Source organism: Paecilomyces variotii, assembly GCF_004022145.1.
Source record: "Paecilomyces variotii strain CBS 101075 chromosome Unknown C8Q69scaffold_4, whole genome shotgun sequence".
NCBI classification, from domain to species: Eukaryota; Fungi; Ascomycota; class Eurotiomycetes; order Eurotiales; family Thermoascaceae; genus Paecilomyces; species Paecilomyces variotii.
The window spans coordinates 1415759-1433842 of NW_021167143.1; the positions used below are offsets into that span (position 1 = coordinate 1415759).

The following is an 18084-nucleotide window of genomic DNA, read 5'->3' on the forward strand; positions in this document are numbered from 1 at the left end:
ATCGGCTTCTTCGCAGGGAGGGCAGCAAGATCCGTGAGCCGGTTGGTTCTCTCTTGAACTCGGGCCCGTGAGCACATCCGTATGCGGTCGGTATACTGGAAACTCCGACGTAAGATGGCAGGTAAGATCGGATAGTTACGTAGAATCATTATTATCGAACCCAGTGGAAATCCGGGGATTTTCGCTTGGACAAAGTTGATCTCTCTTTTCTCCATAACTCCGCTTTTCGGGTCACAACTCTTCGCGCGGGGATGTGGAGAAATAAAGGTCAACAACAAGTGGAATGGTTGTGGAGGCCAGACCGATTCTGCGAGAAGCTTTTTCACCGGCCGGGCCTCATTCGGTCCCTCTTCGGCCGTGTTCTTCGTTCTAGTAAACGAAGTAACGTGCTAGCCGAGACGGACACGATATTGTAATTATTATCGCAGGCCCAGACACACTCCGCCTATACTTAGCCTGAGAGGGCACATCGCGACGGAGAAGTAGAACCAGACGCCGTGCTTTCTGGACATCACGAGTCCCCATCTTTGTCATGCGCTTGGTTAGCACACGTTGCGTCATGTTTCGAGATTATGTGAAAGCCCCGAACAGTAAGTAGCATTAGTGGGTTCAAGAGAATTATGAACAAGAACACGAGAGTACGTGTAAAGCAATAATAATAATGAAATGCATATCCAAAACCTGCGGAGTTTGTGACATCACTCCGATCTCCGATATGGATTGGTTTGTCAGCAATGCCATAACCACAGGAAGAATCCCAAATGATACTTACTACTTATGGCTGGGAAAACACATACACAATTGTCCCTCCCTTTTCTTCTTGCCAAGGTGTTAGTTAGTCTAAGTTAACATCAGATCTCCTTGGCCATGGCTTCCCGTACCATCTTCCTAGGTCCCACAAGAGCACTATCCCGACTCGGACAACTCTCCTCAACTCTCGGCGCGACTGCAAGCCCAAGGGCGCCGTTATCGACCGTGTCGTCCAATATTACCCTGTACAGCTGGCCTACGCCTAATGGGATCAAAGCCTCGATCACTCTGGAGGAGTTAGGTCTTCCGTATAAGCTGGTGCCTATCGACATCGGGACTAATGTTCAGAAAGAAGAGTATATTATCCTATCTCTATAGCTGGACCAGTATTGGATGTATTATTGCAAGATAAACTAACATATCATTAATTAGTTGGTTCCTGAAAATCAACCCCAATGGACGTATCCCAGCGATAAAGGATGGCGAGCAACGCGTCTTCGAGAGCGGAGCCATCATGCTGTACCTTGTCGACAAGTATGACAAGGAGAAGAAAATCAGCTATGCCCCCGGCACGCCTGAGTACGTCGAAATGCTGAGCTGGCTCATGTTCCAGATGGGAGGCGTGGGTCCAATGCAAGGTACAGTAATAATTAATACATGACAGCGGATCTTGCTTGTTTTACTTTTCAATTCTCGAATTCATTTCACTAACATCACTCAAATCAAAATAGGTCAAGCAAACCACTTCCGCGTCTTTGCCGGAGTCCGCTCCGACTACGGTATCAAGCGCTACACAGAAGAGACCAAGCGTCTCTACTCCGTCTTGGAGGCCCGTCTGAAGGAAAGCCCTTATCTCGCCGGATCCAAGTACACGATCGCAGACATCGCCAACTACTCCTGGGTGCACAGTGGGCCCACAATCCTTGAATTTGACCTGTCTGAGTGGCCAGCTCTCAAGAAGTGGAAAGAAGAGATCGACCAACGCGACGCTGTCAAGAAGGGCGCCGACGTACCGAAACGCGAAGGTCCCCCAGGGCAATTCGAGCAGTTTCTGAAGGATGCTCGGGCGAAGATCGATTCGATGCAAAATACAGATAAGCACTAGAGCTTTCCACCGGTCCTGAGCTACTCAATGTGCATGTACAATATGTGATATTAGTATAATATACTTTGAATAGGTAATTCACTCCTAAATGAGCTTACAACCCAACCCGACGTTGATTGATTGATGCACATCATCTAGATTTGGATACGATAATAGAATTATCTACACTACTACGTCAGCCAAGTCTTACTCTGCAATCCATCGAGCTCCCAAATAGATTTAGCGTTCCCCCGGATTTCTAGAGTATACCCCGGATCCACGAACCGAGAGTTGAGCTGACATCACAGCACCCTATATCCAAATCCGGAAAGGAATGAAAACCCACGATCAAAGTCACCTGTCGGGAATCAAGGAAGATTGCATTGCATTGCATTGCAACAAAGAAGCTTAAATCTGAGTGTTGGATCTGATACCGACTCACATTCTTCCGCATGCGGAAAGTTGGGCAAAACACCCGGATAGCGCAGATCCGGTAAGACATCCGGATCGACTGGGAAGCCCAGATTATCTGGACCACTTGGGATATATTACATATGGTTCGATAATGCACTCCGGATTCTACACGTGGTTGTCAAACCTGTCAGCTGATCCATAGTGGCATTGTCGCTTCTGGAATATGACAGCACCGGTTCCATGGGAATGGTGTAGATTGCAAATTTAAGCGAAGCGTCCATCCTGTTCTTGGATATACATGGTCGTCTAATTTTGCCTGTTCCGTACCGTGCCAGTATATCCGATATCGAATTAACGTATGAGTGCTAACAAATGTACATTCTATGTCCATAAAACCCGTAGCCGTCACGATTACCAGAATCTCAGGAAACTATGCTCTATCAGTGAAGATGCCAGTTGACACCACTGGGGCCGTTCAAATCTCCGCAAGTCTATACCTTCTCCATGCTTCGAACCCTACCTTCTCGTACCAGTCCTTCATGCTTACCCAGTCTACAAAGACTCCTTCCACGCCCCTGTCTTTCATGTTGAGAATAGCGTGGCAAAGCATTGCAAGCCCTACTCCGGCTTTGCGATGTTCTGTGTCTACTCCAACGCATCCGATCAAGCCTGTGTTGGGGCCGCAAAGCGGCGGAAGTGCCCAATCCTGCTGAAGAAGAGGGCATGATGGACCAAGCATTAGGGTCCAGCCTACTTGGTTGCCCTCGGGGTCAAAAGCTACCATGACACTGGATGGATGATCCACTGGATTAAGTGTCACGTATGCCTCGACCCATCCCTATATTTACCCGTACACATTAATATTTAACTGTTTAGAGTGGTGTCTCTGGGGTCGGATACTCACCGCGTAATAACCGAAGTTCTTTCTCTGACCCGCAATGCATGCATCATATTGTTCGGGTTGCAAAGGACCGAAAGTGTAGCCTCCTTGTCTTGCCCGCTCGACATACTTGGAAGGAGGTTGGTAGTTCCTTATGTCCTGGTACAGATCCTTGTGTGTCTCATCCAAGGGCGTCACTCGGAACCCACGGTGAATGAAAAACTCCGGTATTCTTGATGGTAGATCCGTGGGGATTCCTGGCCAGAAACGAGGAAAGACGCTTGATAGTGCAATGTTCGATAGTCCAAAGGTATTCCTGAAGTATGCACGTGTGTCCGCCAATAATGCGGTTCCAATGCCCTGCCCTTGTCTCGAAGGGTCCACCACCAAAGCAGCTATTTGACCTGTTATCTTGCCTTGCTTCGTCGCGGTATATGCCACACACACTCCCACAATATCAGAACCAATGCGGGCAACGAAATGGTGTCCGTTTGAGCGAACCAACAGTCTCTGGAGACTAGCTAGCGTAAGCGGATACGTAGGTAAGGCCGCGTTCCAGATTTTCGCTACTTGTTCGAGATCATCCGGTGCATGAAAGGGAAAGACTGGTACCGCTGGCTGTAAGGCTTTCCGTCCAATTGGTAAATGGCCCTTTCCAGGGATAGAGCCGAAAATTACATCTGCAGCTGCAACAAATGCTTCTGGAGTGGGCTCATAGGTCGCGATATATGTTTCGACCGACTCCACATCCTCCAGGAAATCATAAGGGTTGCACGTTGCGACAACGATCAAGTTGTTCTTTCTTTTTGCTAGCTCTAGACCCAGTGTTCTTTGATATAGCGCCTCGAGAGCGTTGCGGCTTGCAAATATCACGGCATCTGCCTTATCGATTTTCATCCATTCATCAGCGGATAGCCCAGTGCCGTTGTAAAGAATGTCGACAGTTGTATTGTTGTGGATACGTAGGAACTCGATGAATCCTGAAGGTATATATGGACTCCTTGTTGGTGCTTCTCCGCTGTGAACAGCTCCTCCGGTAGGAGTCGATTCGCCAGGGGTGAGCAGAATCACGTTGCCGAATTTGGATAAAGGTAGAAGACCCTTTTTATCGCGGATAACTGTGGTTGAATGGGAATATATCTCCTTGGAGAGAGCAGCATTGCTTTCATTGAGGCCCGCCAGTTGTTCGTGTCCTTTCCGACCCAGTGCTGTCTCCCAGTTCAGGAATCGCTTCTTGAGTTGAGTAACCCGACCAAATGCCTCCTCCAGGCGTTCATGAGGTATTTCGCCGGTGCGAATAGCGTCACAAACCGTTACTATAGACGCAACCTGCATGCTGTACTTATGACAGACCATTATGCTATCACTGCCTGCTTTCAGAGCAAGAACAGAACCCCTTTCTGTCCCGTATGTGGTTCGAATCCCGTCCATCTCCAAACAATCGGTCACCACCATTCCTTGATACTTCATATCTTCACGGAGGATGTTCATAGCTTCCACAGATAAAGTTGCAGGCATGTCATTAGCTCCGACCTGAGGCAAGGCAATGTGTGCTGTCATTACTGCTTCAATTCCTTCTGCCACGGCCCGACGAAACGGCACAAGCTCACACCGTTCTAAGTCACCTCTGCTTTTCTCTATAACCGGGAGGCCAAAGTGAGAGTCGACGGCGGTATCACCGTGACCAGGGAAATGCTTCACGGTCGGTACTACATTCGATTCCCGTAGTCCCTTTGCCATGGCGCTTGCAAACCTGCCGACAAATTCGGGGTCATCGCCAAAACTGCGCACTCCAATAACAGGGTTTCGAGGTTCCGAATTGATATCACAGACGGGGGCATAGTTCATATTTATCCCGAAAAACTCCAGAGTTCTTCCCGTAGCCTTGCCCACTTCATATGCAAAATCCGTCGAGTCAGTGGCCCCCAGAGCCATAGAACCCGGTAATTGGGAGACTACCGGAGGCGAGATTCTAGTGACAAGACCGTTTTCCTGGTCAATCCCGATGAACAAGGGGTATTCATGCCCCGCGTCCTTGGCTTCTTGCTGAAGAGCCAGCGTCAAAGACTTGAGATCGCGTCAGTCGGTACAGCATCATCAATGGAAGCACAAAATTCCTTCATACCTGTAATTGCGCTGCATCAACTATGTTGCGCTTGAACAAGATGACTGCACCGACACCATACTCGCGGATCAAGGTTTTGATTATCGGGCCCGCCGTTGTTCCATGAAAGCCAACAACGAACAGCTGGAACCGCGTATCAGTCAAGCATACTAGAGGCCATATTCAACCGGGACCTATATCTCTTACCTGGCCGACCTTTTTACGCGAATCCATGGTGGTGGACAATCTTGGCCAATTTCCACCGCCGTGGTTGTTGTTTCTCTTCGATGTCGAGACCGTAGACCGGTCGTACCCCGCGCGCCAATGTGATACTAATGAAGACGCCCGCGATCGGGAACAACGAATGGATTCAGATGATCCCCCCAGAAGTCCCAGTGCGGAGGTGGCGTCGTCACTTTCCAGACTTTGTCAAGTAATTGGTTTTTATGTCTGAGTGGGAGGAAGTTTGGATAACCCGGCCGGGATATGTTTATCGTCCATCAGTCGTCTAAGATCGGAGTGTCACTTCCTCGCACGATGCTACCTTTGGTTGTAACTTCCTGGTCTGATTATACTACTTCCTGCCAGTGCTTTTCAGGTTCAGCAATGATAGTGATAAAAGAGAGCTAGCTGACATGCCCCTTATCTTTGGCAGTGGCGCCCTCAAGCTCTCTTCGAGAGGTCTTTCGTCGGGCTGGCAACCATACTTAGTACTGGTATGTATTGTGCTTCTTTGACAACACTGCCTGTTAACTCTTCAAGGAGTAACTTTAAACAGAGCACCTCGCTTAAGTATCGAACTCTTATCGCATCCTTTATCCAGAAGCACGAGACTCGATAACTCATGTTGTTGGTCTCTTTGTACTGGCCATCCTAGCACCTGTGATGCATGAACCTGCATCTGATCAAGCCGGCCGTTAGTCTTCAGTTAATCTAGACTTCTCCCCGCAGGAGATAAGGTCTCGCTGCAGAATATCCGGTGCGACCTACATAAGCACTATCTGGTCCTGCGGAAGCACCAGTTTCATCGTTAGGCTTTCTTTTGAAAGAGCTCATAGCAGCATGTCCGGAATGCATCGCCCTCGTGTCCATGACGAATCTAAAGACGACTCAAAGCCTCCAGATGGCATCCAAGAGACAGTAGCACGACCGACCGACCCAAATCGTCCCTATTCGAAACAAAACCGAATCCGGCAGAACATAGAAGAATATGAACAGCTCTTCGGCGTTGAAGAGGAGGCATATAGCCAACCAACTACAACGAAAAAAGAGCTGTGGTCTTATTATCTGTACTATAATGGTCAGCGCTACACTCGACACTGAGTATGAGGACAGCCATTGTTTACATTTCTCCAGGCGATAACGGTGTGGGTCCGGGATCCTACACTCAAGCTCTGTATGTTCCAATTATCAAAGTTGTATGGGCGGGCACCTGGCTAATCTTTTCCAAGGTTTCAATGGGCACTGAACGGAGCCGGATTCCAGCCTGGGACCAATCCACCTAAACCTTGCACGAGTTCTTCTCCGTGCGTCGTTCCGTGGGCCGGTAGCACGCGGTCAACTGCTTCTGTTGTCTTAATAGCAAATGGCCTGTGTTTCACATTCATGACTGTGATGTTCGTATGGTTGGGAAGTGCGGCAGACTACGGATCATTTGGTCGCTGGCTACTGCTGGCTCTAACAGTCGTCTGTTGGGCCCTGCAGTACGGTATGATGGCGATAAGGCATCCGAGTCAGTGGCCAGCAGCCATGGGTATGTATATCGTTGCGTATGTCGCTTACGGAGCCACCTTGGTTTTCTATGCGGCTGTATTTCCAAGGCTTGCTCGTTATATACCTCACGTACGTAAGGCTCGCGAGGAAGATCTCAAGGATGGCAAAATAAGCCAGCAGGAGTATGATGCTATCGAGTCTTTGGAGAGAAATCACATCAGGCAGGTCTCCACACCCAATTCGATTGATCATATGCTTATAACAGTGACAATAGTAATGTTTCAACCGCACACAGTAACATCGGCTACTTGCTGACGCTCGTCATCAATTTGAGCGTCCTTTTGCCACTACAGAACAACACATATTCAAATAACTTGGCCCTTTGCCTTACGAATTCTTGTCGGTATTCGCACATACAGGAGATGTGATATACGCTGACTGTTGTTCTAGACTGGATTGTCCTTGGGATATGGTGGTTTATTTTCCAGCAGAAACGAGCTGGTCCCAAGATACCGAAGGGCTCTAACTATGCTACCATCGGCTTCAAGCAAGTGTGGCTAGCATTGCGTGAGACTCGGTCCCTACCGCAGACCTTTCTCTATCTGGTTGCTTTCTTCCTACTTGCCGATGGACTGAATACAACAGGTATGTGCGTACTATGTATGCATATGGAGACTCAAGTTATACTGACGTCCGGCAGGGTCGCTCGTCACGTATGTCCAGAATTGCGGTTAGGTACATGTATTAAGGCTGACTTCTTTATTCTAGTATAATTCAAAATGGGATCGTCGAATTCAGCTTCCTACAAATCACGTATCTAGGAATCGCACAGGCTTGCTGCTCTATAGCATCGACTTTCGGCTTCTGGTACATTCAGAAATATTTCAAATTACGAACGAAGCCCATGTTCTTGGTTACAAACTTCTTCAGCGTATTCATCCCATTCTGGGGCATGCTAGGACTCTGGACGAAGAAGATCGGATATCATAATAAGGTTCGTTTCATACAACGGGATGATTGGCATTTACTCATGTCTCCTAGTGGGAGTTTTATTTCTACAACATCATCTTTGGCCTATTTCAGGCGCCTTATTATGCGGTAAGGGACAGTGATCGACTCCTTAAGTAGTGGAGAATACTAATGATGCTTGCAGTACTCACAAACTATGATAAGTGAACTAATGCCTCGCGGCTACGATAATATGTTTTTTGCTCTCTTCGGTATCACCAATCGTGCGGTAAGGATTATCCCCGTTGTGCGAGTATGTGAGACATCTAGCTGATAAAGGATGTTATGACAGTCCTCAATAATCGGTCCGAATGTGGTGCAGGCAATCATAAATGACACTGAAAATAACTGGATGGGTTTCCCATTCCTATTTGCTATCTGTGCTGCGGCTATGGTCGGCATCATTTTCGTGGATATAGAGAAGGGTCGTGAGGATGCGAGAAAGTTCGCAGAGAAGCGAAAGATCAGTCGTGTTGCGGCAGAAAGTGGCTGAAGCAAGGACGACCTAATTGAGAGGTCTGCTGGTGGCGGCTTATCTACTGTTCCAGATGTCGCCCCCGAAGATGGGGCCCGACCTAGGACGGATTACACATGAGATTATAAGTCGGGATTGACGGTCGATTATATATTCATTACCAGAGCAGAATATGATTTTCTACCCTCGTTCGTAAACGGTCTTACGTTAAAAAAAAACACTGAAGCGATGACTTCTAATCTAAAACAAGTGTATTTTCTAATGAGCATATAGTCCATACGCAATAGACACGAAATAACTATAAAGCCATCCCCTTACCGACCACAGCTACAGCTCAATAGGATACTTCACGCGGACAGTCTCTCCAAACTTATACAGCATGATCAGAAACGGACAGAACCCAACCGTGACGAACCCAAGCAACGAGTTGCCCCATCCAAATCCCAGAGTCTTATACATACTCCTCCCCGCGAGAGGGAGGAGAGCGCCTCCAATAGACCTCAATACCGTATTCGCCGCAAGGGCTGAAGCAGCATATACCGTGAATGCATCGACGAGATATCCCATGACAGGCATGAAGAAGGACATGCTTCCGAATCCGAATAAGGCAGATCCGATAATAGGGACAATCCAGTGCGTGTGGGCCTGGGCGCTCCATCCGTACCAAAACAGGCCCGCGGCCATGAGTGGTCCTGCTGCAATGAGTAACGGGAGACGGTCTTCGGGCTTGAGTTTGCCTTCAGCGGCGCGAGCCTTGATGTATCGATCGCTGGTGAGTGTGAAGGTAATCATGCCAGCTATGTTGCCGACTCCGAGACCGAGGTACGTCAGGCCGGAGATGCCAGTTGAGAAGCCGTATGTTTCGCTGAATACGAGAGGGAAGGTGGTTAGGAGGAGGTAGAACATGCCGTAGACGAAAGCGGAAGATACTGATAGGAGGATGTTGATGGGTGAGAGGAGAGTCATCTTTGTAGGGCGGACGATGGCTCGCGTGAGTACGAGTCGAGGTGATATTCCCGTGTCTAGTCTAGAGCGTAGTTGGTAGTTTCCAGTCTGTTTCTGTAGACGCTTTGTCTTGCGCGCGAGGATTGTGACTGCATAGGTTTCGCGCATGAAGAGGAGTTGTGCTATGATAGTTGCTCCGCTCTGTTGAAGTAGTCAGTGTCAGCGTGGTACTGGAGAGACTGGTGAGTCCACCGGAAGTATTACAAGAATGGTAAGCAGCCAAAAGACCCATCTCCAACCTTTGGCTTCTGCCAGGAATCCTCCAGCTACGGGACCGACAGCAGGTCCGCAGATGGGACCTAGCGTGTAAAATGACAGAGCTCGACCTCGCTGGTGAACGGGGAAGAGGTCCTAAAGGGTCCATAGGTCAGCATTGATGAAAATATCCAGGAAGAAAAAGGCGTATGCATACTGCGACTGTGCCTCCTCCAATTGCGAGAGGAGCGCTGCCAACTATACCTGCTAGAAAACGGAAACCGATCATCATATTGAGATCTGTTGACACGGCGCAGGCCAGAGTGAACACCAGGTACATGGTATTGCACACGAAATATATGATCCACCGGCCGTATACTTCCGACAGAGGAGCTAGCACAAGTGGACCAAAAGCTAGGCCCAAGACATAGATCGAGACAACAAATGCCGCTAGCATCTGGTTCGAATTGTGAAATTCTTCCATGACTTGAGATACACTCGGCGCAAACATGGAAGACGCTAGGGGCCTGCCATACTGTAAGCATCGAATATTTAAGTCGTCACAATGGTACGTACGTGAGAAAAGTAATCATGGCCATTACGGCGATATTGGCCCATTTTTTCTTCTCACTCCAGTTCATAGGATTCTCAGGATCATCGTCACCATCCCACCATACTGTGTTCTCATCTTGTACTTGCTTCGTATGCTCGCTCACAGGAGATTCTTTGTGTTTGGGGCTAGCATTTCCAGTTTCGATATCCTTCTCTTCTTCCTCGGCTATGGAAATGTCTGAATATCCTAAGGTCGATCTGCTCTCTGTTGGCGCATTCTCCAGCACAACATGGTTCGCATTTGGAGTTTCCGCGGTTTCTTCCCTGAGTCTAGGTCAGCACGACATGCGTGAGGGGTGTGTTGACTCAGAGTATCTACTTACTGAGTGAACATGACCTTTTTCCTTTCAGAGAGACGAAAGGACTGCATATTTGGGATTCCGTGCCTTATCCTATTTCTATCTCGGTTCTAAGAGGCCTGCTGTAAAATTGGCTTCAGAAGGCTTCAAGTCGGTGAGGGCTGGCTTAATGTCCAACAGCGCTTTATGGGAAATGGTCGACAACAACAAGAGTTTGATAAAACGAGAGGACACCAGTTCAGACCGGAAGGATAACTTGAGAATCTTGAGATTTCTTTGTCGAGCGGGCTACGACCTTTTATCAAGATCCATGATGGGAAGCCACTGAAGGATAGTGCGGCCGTGTTTAAGAGGCCTCGGGGGAGGAGCCTCACATCGTATGTCCGGACCAACAATCAGTAGAGTGGGAGTTGTTAATACCCAGGAAAGCCCGAGGTGAGATTCCTTTGTGGCGCATTTTGTGGAAGAAAATAGGGCCCTCGTAGTTCAGAACTCGCGCCGTCGCGTAATAATCATCCCATAAGATAATCAACAATGCGATTCTCGACGTATCCTTAAGGTTAATTTAAACTGTTCTTGGTCATAAATTGTACAGGGAAACGTGTTAATAGATGCTTTATGCAGAAAAGCACGCCTTGGACAGACGCTAGAAAATGCACACCGGCCTACAGGAAGCTCTCTCTGCGGACTGATAAGCCAGAGCGAGGTCAGGATTATGCGGGGATTCAGCCCAAGCCTCAGAATCAGAAACCTGCCTCCTCAAAGAACAAATCAAAAGTGACGCTTGGTCCTTGTTCTCCGGGAAATCGGCATTTTGGTGGTGTGCTTGAGTGCTTTCTCTCTGGGTGCTCCAAAGAAATGATTTTCAGGTTTATAACGGCATGGCGGTTTTAACCTGGTCATTTTTCTTTGATGCGGCTGACTGCTTATGTTATTGAAATATTGCCCTGGTCATCAAATCAAAGAATCAGCACATCATTAGTACTTATGCAAATGGCTATTGAGGAGATTCGGCCGATGAAGTTGAGTCCGACCCCGCCTCCGCTCCTCGGCTGGGGATTACTTACTTACTTGGCCACAATGCTTAACTTGAAAGCAATAAAGACAAAGCATCACCACGCCTCAAACCGCTACTAATTCGTGATCAAGAACACAAAGGGAAAAATAGTAGAAAAACTACTACAGATTAGTTTTTTGATAAATCATCTCAGAAGAACAGTGTCTTTTTTCAGATGCAACGGATCTTTTCGTTTCCTATACGAGTTTCGCCATTGCAGATATCGCACACAAGCCGCAGCATAATCATACAGGCATAGTCTTGGTGGAAACGAAAGCATAGGTCATGCTATCTCCATCATCACCCCAGTGTCAAACGATTCGGATCATCCATTTTACCATCCACCAAAGCCGGCGCTGGCATTGTCACTGCCGTTGCCGCTGCCATTCTCCGTACCGTAGTCACCACCCTCGTTGCCGTTGTCACCCTCATCACCGCCGAGGAAGATAGGTCCGATGCCACCATCGGTTTGCTTTCCAGAGTCCTGGCTGGGGCTTCCCGGAGCGACAGGCTTGACTGATCCTGCTCCGTCGGGGAATTCGCGCGCAGCCATCTGAGAGCCCTCCTTCATCTATAAGACGTTAGCTACTATCCACCGTGGAGGACGATTCAATATCGTAGATATAGGCTCAATCGCTTTACGTACCATTGAAGGGTTGGAGATGGCAGCCGCGAAGGAAAGGGCCGCGAAGGCGAGAGGAGCAAAGACCTTGAAGAGCATTTTGTAGAAGTTGTAAAATTTAAAGTCTTAGATGACAATTTTGTTATTTGTATGAGGTGATTGTTTGAGTGGATGATTGTGTTTCTCGACGGTATACATGGACGAATTTATATCCCGTCGAGTGCCCTCTCTGACTGCAAACAACGAGCGCAAATCCCGTCATGAAAGCAGAGGAGCTGATTGCATTCTCAACGAGCTATACTGGCATGTGCTATCCAGCACTGTCATGTTGCAAAGCATGGGATGGATGAAAATCAATTGCCCGATAAATCCCCTGCGTACTGCAAGCCAAGATCCCTCTGTAGTAGCAACGGGTACAATACGATGTAGAGTACGCATGGGGGTAGGTATTTTTTGTTTCCACATTATTATTCTTATTCTTAGGACAATCTTTTCCAGAGATGTGTTTCATACTACATCGGAGGTATGTATCGTGATCATTGGCCCTTACCGATCTGTAGATGATCGCCAAGCTGGCCAGTGATGAGTTTCCGATGCAAAATAAATACATACCTTGACATTCCAAAGAGGACTAGATGTGTGGAGGGATCTACGATTCAGCTGTCTATTTATGGTTCAATGAATGCGGATTGGTGGCAGAATATTTGATTTTGTTTTGCTGGCTGGCTGGGAAGTGGTTGGGGGAAGTACTTATCCCTTGATCGACCTTGCGCCGTGGAGCAAACCCGTTAATCCCTCCAGATTCCGATACGACATTATTATGTCTATGGTACAATTTATGCTACATTCTGGCTAGGTATCTAGTTGTGGTACACAATCCCCCTATTATTGTTGCTGATTCTTCACGAATCGCGTGACTATCTTGAATCTTCTATATAATATCCAGTACTAACTAGTATTAATGCTCTCCGGAACCTTTCCGATAATGATATCTTATAGAGTAAACGGTTGGTAGATCTTTCTCAGATTGTCCTCAAAGTGGATAAAGAAAGTACTTGTTTTCCAGATCCGTCAGATCCAATAGAGAAACTTCTGCTTCTACCTCGACTGCACGTCCACTTTCGTCCAGCTGTTCCACAATCCCAGTCGCATGCCTGCCCAGAGCGTCTTGTTCAGCGATCCAAACTCGACGTTCCTCATTGCGACGCGCTAAGGTCCATCTGATAATAAGCAGGATGATAGGTGCGCCAACCCAGCTGATCACGATCTGTACGATCCACGCGGCATAATACCGCGGTGCATCGTGAGCAACCCAGATCTGTGGCCCGACTAGATTCGCGATCCCATATCCTGCCATAAACAGTACATTTCGCGTTAGTTTCTTCGTGTAACCTGCCGCGCTGGACGTCGTCCATCCAAGGGCCGTAATATACGTTACGCCGTAGGTGGTTGCCGCAAGGGTGAGACAGGCAAGGAGACTAATCTTCTTATGCCAAGGTACTGTGACCATGCCAATCCCACCTGCTACGGCAGGAAGACACCAGAAGGTCCCCCAGTAGGCGTTATTATTTGGAAATAGTCGAAAGAGGATAGTTGCGATGATGCAGCAAACGACAGCGAAACCACCACCTGCCACGCCCACAAGAGTGGATCCTAAGTCCGACACGCCGATATCGAGAAAGAGGAGATTCTGCTGGTAGTAGAGATTGTTCGATAGCATCAGCATAAATGGCTGTAAGGTAAACAGCCACGATACCGGATCACGGAGGGTTTCCCAGAATTGGTACCATTTGAATTGCTTCTGTTCGATGGAACTTCTGGTCGCTTCATGGACACGCTGAGCAGCATGTACTTTCTCTTCCAGAGTAAGGAATCTAGCCTTGACGGGGTTGTCTGGATAAAAGAACCAACTATACACAGCCAGGATGAGGGTAAGTCCACCGGTGATGATCATAAAGAATTTCCAGGGTCGGATTCTGCTTGTACTGTGCAGAAGACCGTATGCGATGAAGCCGCTGGGTATTGGAGCAGCCACGCATGATATCCAGAACACGGGTTGTAACCGTCCCTGCGCGATGGGCGGGAAGAACATTCCAAGGGTAATCTCCATGGCAGGAAGAAGACATGCTTCGAATACACCAAGTAACAATCGGAGCACGATGAGACCGCCATAGTCCTTTGCGGTGCAGTGCAGAAAGATGATAATCGACCATATAAAAACAGTAACAGCCACAAATCGTCCTAGTGGCAAGCGCTGCATTAAATAATGTCCTGGGGCCTGCGCAATTATATAGCCTGGTATGGATATATTAGCTTCCCTTTATTCAGTGCAATGTTTTCGAAAACTAGAAAACATAACGTAGCAGACTAACCGACATAAAAGAATGTATTCAAATTGTTATATTGCGACTTATTGATATGATTCTCGTCAAATAATCCCAGAAGCGTAGAATACGACAAGGTCGATTTATCAATCTACATGTATATATATAGTTAGCTCCCAAACATTTACTTAATCTTCCATGGCAAGTCACTCACGAACAGCATCAAATTGATCGAAATCAACAGAGTCATAACATGAAAATATAGCTTCCATCGTAATCTCTTCTCCTTCTCCGGGGTTAACTGTCCCACGCTACTCCCATATTCCTTGATGAATCGCAATGTGACATCTGCAGATCGTTCTGATATTGACTTAGTTTTCTCAGCTTCTGAGGCTGGGGCTGAAATAGCCACCACAGCTGCCGTTGACTTTTCGTACTCGGCCATGTCGTCCGGCGAATAAATGATCGACAGACGGCCGATGATGCGATATGACAACGAAAGAATTCAGAGAGATCTATAATTCACAATTTAGCCCTGGATAGCTACATTGACCGGCGGATGGAGAGCTGAATATGGTCTCGAGAACGCAATATATGGCGTTGGCTGCCTCACCGACGTTTATCTGCGAAGCGATCCCTGCAGTCTTCTAAGGCAAGAAAGTCTACGTTACACTATCTTCGTCTCGCGTGATGCGGAAATATGCGCTCACCAACCGCTGCCTAGATAATCTCTTTTAAGTGAACAAGAAATGATAATACTATTAGTACTGAATACCGTTCTAAAATTAAGTACATCGAAATATGTCATTGAAAGGTAGGAAATACCCCACGGAACAAGCCATCTATGTACACAGTCCCTCCCAGCCGTCTATATCGTTGATCTCGCGTGTCGAAAAAAAAAAATACCTCAGAGTCGAAGGAAATCGTAACATGGCAGAAACTTGCTTTTTTGCGCTCGTAACACAGATAACGCAGTATGAGTAGAAGATGGAAATTCTTGGGCCGTCTATGCATGTTCATGACAAAAGGAATAAGATGGAGAGGAAATCACAATAGGAAAAGAGCGGTCCCTTGAAGTTGAGAGTCAAGGATAGGTGTAACGTTTCACTGCTTTTCGCTATCCTGGGCAGCAGGGTGCACCTCTTCTTCTGCTGCTTGCCTCTGAGCATCTGCATTGCTCTGTTCGATCTTCTTCCGTCGATTTTTCTCGTCCACCCTTTGTCGCCATTTGGGGCCCCAAATTGTTGTCGCCCAGACGAGGAGGCCAGAGAACAGGAGGAAAAATGCACTGATAGTGCTGAACCATCCAACCCCTATTGCCTCGATTGCTGGAAGGACAACGCCAGTGCCAATGGCGGCGAAGACGTACCGAAGCATGTAGTTACCCGCGACTACCTCCGCACTTCGGCCCTTGGACTGCATTACATCCAAACAGTAGGTGTTGAGACTGGGAAAGCAGAAAAGCTGGGCGACTCCTTGCACGAACATGGCCACTACCGGGACAGGGACTCCACCCACTTCTTTCTCCACTGTCCATCCGTAGATGAGAATGCTTCCGGGAATCACAATGCAGATGAATTCCAGGCATGACTTCAGACGATCTTCGGGAATCCGGACATTGCCACGTTTGCGAATCCACTTCCTCACGATATAGTCGGCCCAACGGCCTCCCATGAGCGTGCCCAATAAGTACCCACAACCAGGAGCCATGTAGAAGAGACCAGATTCGATAGGGGACGTGAGATGAAAACGTGGATTCAAGACGTATCGAATCGGTGTCAGTAGAGAATATTGGTTCCAGACAAGGGCACCTGCAGCCAGACCAGCGAAGCTGAGGTTAGGATAGGAAAAGAGAAGAACCGCAACCCGAATTGGCGAGATGAGGTGCCAAATTGCCTGCGTCTTCTGTGGCACTGAAAGCCCTGCAAGCTTGCCGCAGGTCTTGTATGGGATAGTTTCCGTGATGAATAGAACGACGAGGACGGTAGCCAATCCTCCTAGGGCTGACTGGAGCCAGAAGATAACCCTCCAAGATCGGAAAGTAACTATGACTCCCTACATTAAAGTTAGGTAACATCTTGATGTAATGGGGATACAAGCATACTCCAATGAAAGGGCCTATTGCAGGTCCGATAAGGGTTCCTGAAAGAAACCAGCCCAGCGCAGTTGCTCTATCTGCAGGCGCATATATGTCCCCGATAGCTGAGCTACCTACAACCAAGAATGATGTTCCTTGGAAGGCAGTGAGCACCCGAAATATATAGTAGGACGCCAAGTTCGGAGATAGCGCTGTGCCTATGCTAAACGCAAAGAATAGAAACGCACTGGCAATGCAGATCTAACACAATATGAGCTTTATTGAGTAACCACACCCAAGCACAGATGGAGAACTCACAGGACGACGGCCCCAAACTTGACTCAGTGGACCCCAAAACATAGCTGCCATACCCATAAAAACCATGTATAAGGCATTGCTGGCATTGATCACACTCCCCGTCGTATTGAAGGTGCTGGCAACTTCAGGAACTGCAGACAGAATCGAAGTCGAAGAGACAGGAGCCAGAAATGAACAAAAGGAAAGAATAGCGACAATTCCTATCTTCCGTGCTCGCGAGAAGCGTGTGTACTGATCAGCGTTAGGTTCGATATAGTCATTCGTCACTGCATGCATGTCCTGATGGGACATGCAACTCTGAACAAGGTCCAGCGGATCGGCTGCGTGGGATGCAGACAGAGTCTGAGCTTTTTCGATATCTTCCCCGATCATGTCTTCGTTTAGGGACGATGCCATTGTGATCGAGTGCCGTGGAGATTCGGATTCCATATCGACTCCGGATGCTCTCAGATCTGAAACGGGATATGAACAATTCATGTAATCGGCTACTTCGAACGCTTATGCTAGTTGCCAGATTGAAAAGAAAGTAGGAGAAAAAAAAAAGATTATATTCGAATCAATGCCGGAAGATATGTGGACATGCACATAACGATTGAATGGAAATAGCAATTGAAGTCTTTCCGCGGACACTCCTGTCACTGATGCTGACCAGATAATATAGTGAAGATTCCTTTCAAAGATAAGACGGGAACCTGCTTAATATATACAGCAAAGTGAATGAAAAGGTGAGTCAAAGTGACGGTGAAGGATAAGGGTTCCCATGCATAGGGACCTGGACCGATTTAACTATGGGAATCCGGCCCGACTAGGAAAACCCCGAAGATCGGCAACTGGGAAAGCTGTCAATTGATTTTGACAGCTGATAGGGCCGAATCGAGAATTAACGAAGTATTTTTTGGCAGTTGTGCCTACTTTAGCCGATCGGCGATCCATTTCTAGCTGCAGAGATACAGCGCCGTCGCCACGGTAGATATGGGTCGGAAAAAGCCCGACCACGTATATTGAGGTCCTTGCAATGTCCATATTTGCATACCTTTGCTTCGTAGTTGGTCTTCACCGCCAGAGCAATCTCTGCGTCCTTTAGGTGCTCATGGAAATAAGATGAAATATCTCCTTGAGGTGATAGCCCGAGTATCAGCTCGTGAAC

The 18084-nt window shown here is 47.7% G+C and overlaps 8 protein-coding genes across 8 annotated transcripts; 2 read left to right on the plus strand and 6 right to left on the minus strand.

Moving 5' to 3' along the window:
* Positions 1-867: 867 nt before the first annotated feature.
* C8Q69DRAFT_506546 (glutathione S-transferase) lies at positions 868-1855 on the plus strand (the record flags this gene model as incomplete). The annotated part of the gene is made up of 3 exons (XM_028632813.1): positions 868-1106; positions 1183-1388; positions 1482-1855. 3 exons carry the CDS (start codon positions 868-870, stop codon positions 1853-1855), a joined length of 819 nt encoding a protein of 272 aa, XP_028485996.1.
* A 674-nt stretch (positions 1856-2529) lies between these two features.
* C8Q69DRAFT_241566 (putative beta-N-acetylglucosaminidase) lies at positions 2530-5680 on the minus strand. The gene is made up of 4 exons (XM_028626500.1): positions 5440-5680; positions 5254-5376; positions 3153-5195; positions 2530-3086 (listed from the first exon to the last, which is right to left on the minus strand). Exons 1-4 carry the CDS (start codon positions 5464-5466, stop codon positions 2724-2726), a joined length of 2556 nt encoding a protein of 851 aa, XP_028485997.1. The 5' UTR covers positions 5467-5680; the 3' UTR covers positions 2530-2723.
* Positions 5681-6294: 614 nt separating this feature from the next.
* On the plus strand, positions 6295-8446 carry C8Q69DRAFT_506548 (autophagy-related protein 22-like protein; the record flags this gene model as incomplete). The annotated part of the gene is made up of 10 exons (XM_028632814.1): positions 6295-6532; positions 6589-6628; positions 6684-7127; positions 7211-7344; positions 7396-7590; positions 7646-7658; positions 7714-7939; positions 7987-8043; positions 8099-8182; positions 8246-8446. The coding sequence occupies 10 exons, from the start codon at positions 6295-6297 to the stop codon at positions 8444-8446; spliced, it is 1632 nt and encodes a 543-aa protein (XP_028485998.1).
* Positions 8447-8556: 110 nt separating this feature from the next.
* Positions 8557-10883, minus strand: C8Q69DRAFT_241467 (major facilitator superfamily domain-containing protein). The gene is made up of 5 exons (XM_028626498.1): positions 10564-10883; positions 10205-10504; positions 9846-10155; positions 9638-9784; positions 8557-9574 (listed from the first exon to the last, which is right to left on the minus strand). Exons 1-5 carry the CDS (start codon positions 10608-10610, stop codon positions 8756-8758), a joined length of 1623 nt encoding a protein of 540 aa, XP_028485999.1. The 5' UTR covers positions 10611-10883; the 3' UTR covers positions 8557-8755.
* Positions 10884-11744: 861 nt separating this feature from the next.
* On the minus strand, positions 11745-12392 carry C8Q69DRAFT_464953 (hypothetical protein). Its single transcript, XM_028630459.1, has 2 exons — positions 12243-12392; positions 11745-12167 (listed from the first exon to the last, which is right to left on the minus strand). The coding sequence occupies exons 1-2, from the start codon at positions 12315-12317 to the stop codon at positions 11931-11933; spliced, it is 312 nt and encodes a 103-aa protein (XP_028486000.1). The 5' UTR covers positions 12318-12392; the 3' UTR covers positions 11745-11930.
* A 56-nt stretch (positions 12393-12448) lies between these two features.
* C8Q69DRAFT_464955 (hypothetical protein) lies at positions 12449-12872 on the minus strand. Its single transcript, XM_028630460.1, has one exon. The coding sequence runs from the start codon at positions 12826-12828 to the stop codon at positions 12529-12531; it is 300 nt and encodes a 99-aa protein (XP_028486001.1). The 5' UTR covers positions 12829-12872; the 3' UTR covers positions 12449-12528.
* Positions 12873-12974: 102 nt separating this feature from the next.
* On the minus strand, positions 12975-15299 carry C8Q69DRAFT_464957 (MFS transporter). Its single transcript, XM_028630461.1, has 3 exons — positions 14757-15299; positions 14591-14693; positions 12975-14513 (listed from the first exon to the last, which is right to left on the minus strand). The coding sequence occupies exons 1-3, from the start codon at positions 14985-14987 to the stop codon at positions 13252-13254; spliced, it is 1596 nt and encodes a 531-aa protein (XP_028486002.1). The 5' UTR covers positions 14988-15299; the 3' UTR covers positions 12975-13251.
* A 287-nt stretch (positions 15300-15586) lies between these two features.
* C8Q69DRAFT_241751 (MFS transporter) lies at positions 15587-17632 on the minus strand. The gene is made up of 3 exons (XM_028626501.1): positions 16938-17632; positions 16647-16880; positions 15587-16597 (listed from the first exon to the last, which is right to left on the minus strand). The coding sequence occupies exons 1-3, from the start codon at positions 17412-17414 to the stop codon at positions 15647-15649; spliced, it is 1662 nt and encodes a 553-aa protein (XP_028486003.1). The 5' UTR covers positions 17415-17632; the 3' UTR covers positions 15587-15646.
* Positions 17633-18084: the final 452 nt, after the last annotated feature.